At 46.5% G+C, this 2,830-nt stretch overlaps 1 protein-coding gene across 1 annotated transcript in view; it reads right to left on the bottom strand.

The window, feature by feature from the left end:
- The window catches only part of T265_09429 (hypothetical protein), a gene marked incomplete at both ends in the record, with an annotated part of 4,082 nt that extends 2,322 nt beyond the window's left edge, over nucleotides 1-1,760 (bottom strand). The window contains 2 exons of the mRNA XM_009175483.1: nucleotides 1,362-1,595; nucleotides 1,645-1,760. Coding sequence (XP_009173747.1) covers nucleotides 1,362-1,595; nucleotides 1,645-1,728 — 318 coding nt within the window. The remainder of the gene's footprint in view (nucleotides 1-1,361; nucleotides 1,596-1,644) is intronic.
- Nucleotides 1,761-2,830: the final 1,070 nt, after the last annotated feature.

The following is a 2,830-nucleotide window of genomic DNA, read 5'->3' as shown; positions in this document are numbered from 1 at the left end:
CAGCTCCTCAAATGCCTGCCGGACGGTACGGTGTCGGATATAAACGGCCACTGGGAAAAAATATCCAACGCGTTACTCAAAGCAGCAGCGTCTGCTTGCGGTACAAACCAGCCAACCTCATCCAAGCATTGGATCTCTGATAGAACCGTGTCTTTTCTGGAGGCCCGGCGACAGATCCCACGTGGTCGCCACCACAACTCCATCCGGCGCATTATCCGACGCCAGGTGAAACTGAGTGTCCGCGCAGACCGAGAAGCTTGGTGGACCCGAAAGGTCGAAGAAATGGAAGATGCAAAGAATGCTGGAAACGTGCGCAAATTGTTCCACTTGATTCGCTCGACTGGTCCTCGGAAACCTCTTGTCAGTGAAACAATCAGGGACCAAAATGGCTCCCTGATATACAGCAAAGCAGAACGTTTGGACGCTTGGGCACAGTACTTCGCACAGCAATTCAGCTGGCCACCTGCTACCCCAATCCAGAAGCCCGGCCTTCAACACAAAGGTGGCCGTAAATATCTGCGCCTACCCGGTGAGCCCCAAGAAGAACGATAAACCGGCAGTGGGAAGTCAAATAATTCCCAGCAACCTAATCAGTACTGCATTACGCGTATACAAAAAAGCCCCAAATAGTACAGTTGTTTAATAACTTGGCAATGACGCGTGAAAGATTTCCGGTTTGAAGGTTGGCGTTCCGCATTATTTCCATGTTGATCCACTGAACTGATAGCTACGAAATTGAATACCTAGCTAAAGATTTACCGCACTGATACTTGGACAAGTAATTAAACCGTGCATTTTTGAATTCCACTTGGATCAAACTGTCACCATCAGTCACCGGTTGGGTACTTACACCGATCAGTCAGGATCACTAATACCAACCAGAATTTCAAAAATAGACAAAACTTGGCGTCACATCTCGACTTGCTACAGCCAAATGGGATTCAAATGATATGCTGGGTGATGAATGTATTCCCTGATTTGACTTTCCTGTCGGGGAATAGCAGACTTGAAGTCATCAACGTTTTTTGGTCCCACTCGGAAAACTAATGGCCTTCCTCATCAATACGACGGTATTTTTTTCCGAATCTAGACCAACTAATCCACTTGGATGGAAAGATCCAGACACTTAGGGTTGGAATAATCGGGCACGTGACATTTCGAATGATTCTTAAGCAAAATATTTTGGCGTATTCATTCATTTCAAAACTCATATGGTTGAACAGCGAGGAGATTTATGATGCTAGTGAGCGCAAATAAATGAGAGCGTAGAATGATACCCTTCAGGTCTTTATGATGATGACTAGTTGGGATGAAAAAGCCGAACATTCACGATCAGTCGAGCGGTTTAGGGGAGGCCTCACCTTCAATGTCTGCTTGACGTCCATTATATGGAAACTTTCGACGTAAATGCCATCTATTCGTACGACAGCCAAAGCATCTTCATACTTGAAACCTTTGAGGAAAGCGTTCACAAAGTCGTATCCCTTCTGGAGGTACAGGGGATCCTTTGTTTCCGGGGACGGCTTGATAAACACCTTCCATGCCTTGGAACGGGTGGACAGACAGACCATCAGCTTCAATTGTTTTGTCAAAACCTTGAGGGAGGATTTAATTTGGCTGGTCAAACAGAAAATGTTGTAATACCTCGACTATCGACGGCCAAACACTACGTATTGGCGTGCGCCTGCTGAAGGGGACTATTAGTGTGCGCATCTGCTCTTCAGTCATGGCTATATGTGAGAGCGACGGAGATGAGAATCCTTGTTATTAAACTTCTGCTACTGCAAGGAAACAGGGCAAAAAATTCGATAAGCACATAACCACCAGACTTTGTGACGAATAAAACACCATGAGTATCACAGTCAAGAGGTTTATGTTGGCTTAAAGGTCGTGGAACGTTCACATAGGTATGATAATCCGGGTGACCAGACAATGTAGTAACAATGTTGGATCAAGAGGGAGATAAAACTGAGCGAACGATGGTCGGATTTGCGTTTAATTGGGGGATGGATTCACCAGCCATGGGGGTCGTTTGGTACGGTTGTCGACTGCCGTTGAAAGGGTGGGTGCCTGATGTCTTAAACTTGGAGACGTGGCCAAGATCCACTGTCATATTCTGCGAGGCGTGCATTCTCACTTCGTGGCACCTTCCAGTGCTGATGAATTCATAACAACCCGGTAGGCACGACACTACTGACAAACTGTGAACAACCGCTGAACTGCTCCCCTATTATCAAACAAGACAGGGGAAAGGTTACGACCGGGTGATTCCTTTATTTAAAGACGTGATTTTCCTCTTCACTTGGTCATCTGTCTAGATTGAATTCAAAACTTCTGAGGAGCAGCTGGCGACTTGATTGGCTTCAAAACGAAAGAGCCGGTCCACTTAGTTGCTTTAAATGTCCGCACGAACGCTGGAGGGTCTCCAAAACCCTGGTGTTCAAATAGCCTGTGGAGAAAACGTTATCGATCTGGAATACGCAGACGACATCGTTCTCATGTTCGAAGAGGAGGAAAAGGCGCAAGTATTCTTGGATGAACTGACCAAAGTCATCCCGTCCTTTGGTATGCACTTTGCACCCACAAAGTGCAAGGTTATGCTTGTAGACGTGCAGTCACTGAACACGCCACTTACGATCCAGGGAGAGACACTGGAAGTTGTGGAGCGTTTTACGTATCTTGGAAGATGTGTTAGTTCTGACTGTAGTGTGACAGATGAGGTGAATGCACGAATCTGCAAGGCTCGGGCCGCGTTTGCTAACTTGAGACACCTATGGCGTCAGAATGGTTTATCCCTGAATCTGAAGGGACGTGTGTATCAAGCTACAGT

This window comes from Opisthorchis viverrini, assembly GCF_000715545.1.
Source record: "Opisthorchis viverrini unplaced genomic scaffold opera_v5_286, whole genome shotgun sequence".
Taxonomy (NCBI): domain Eukaryota; kingdom Metazoa; phylum Platyhelminthes; class Trematoda; order Opisthorchiida; family Opisthorchiidae; genus Opisthorchis; species Opisthorchis viverrini.
This window is presented reverse-complemented; position numbering and strand designations above follow the sequence as displayed.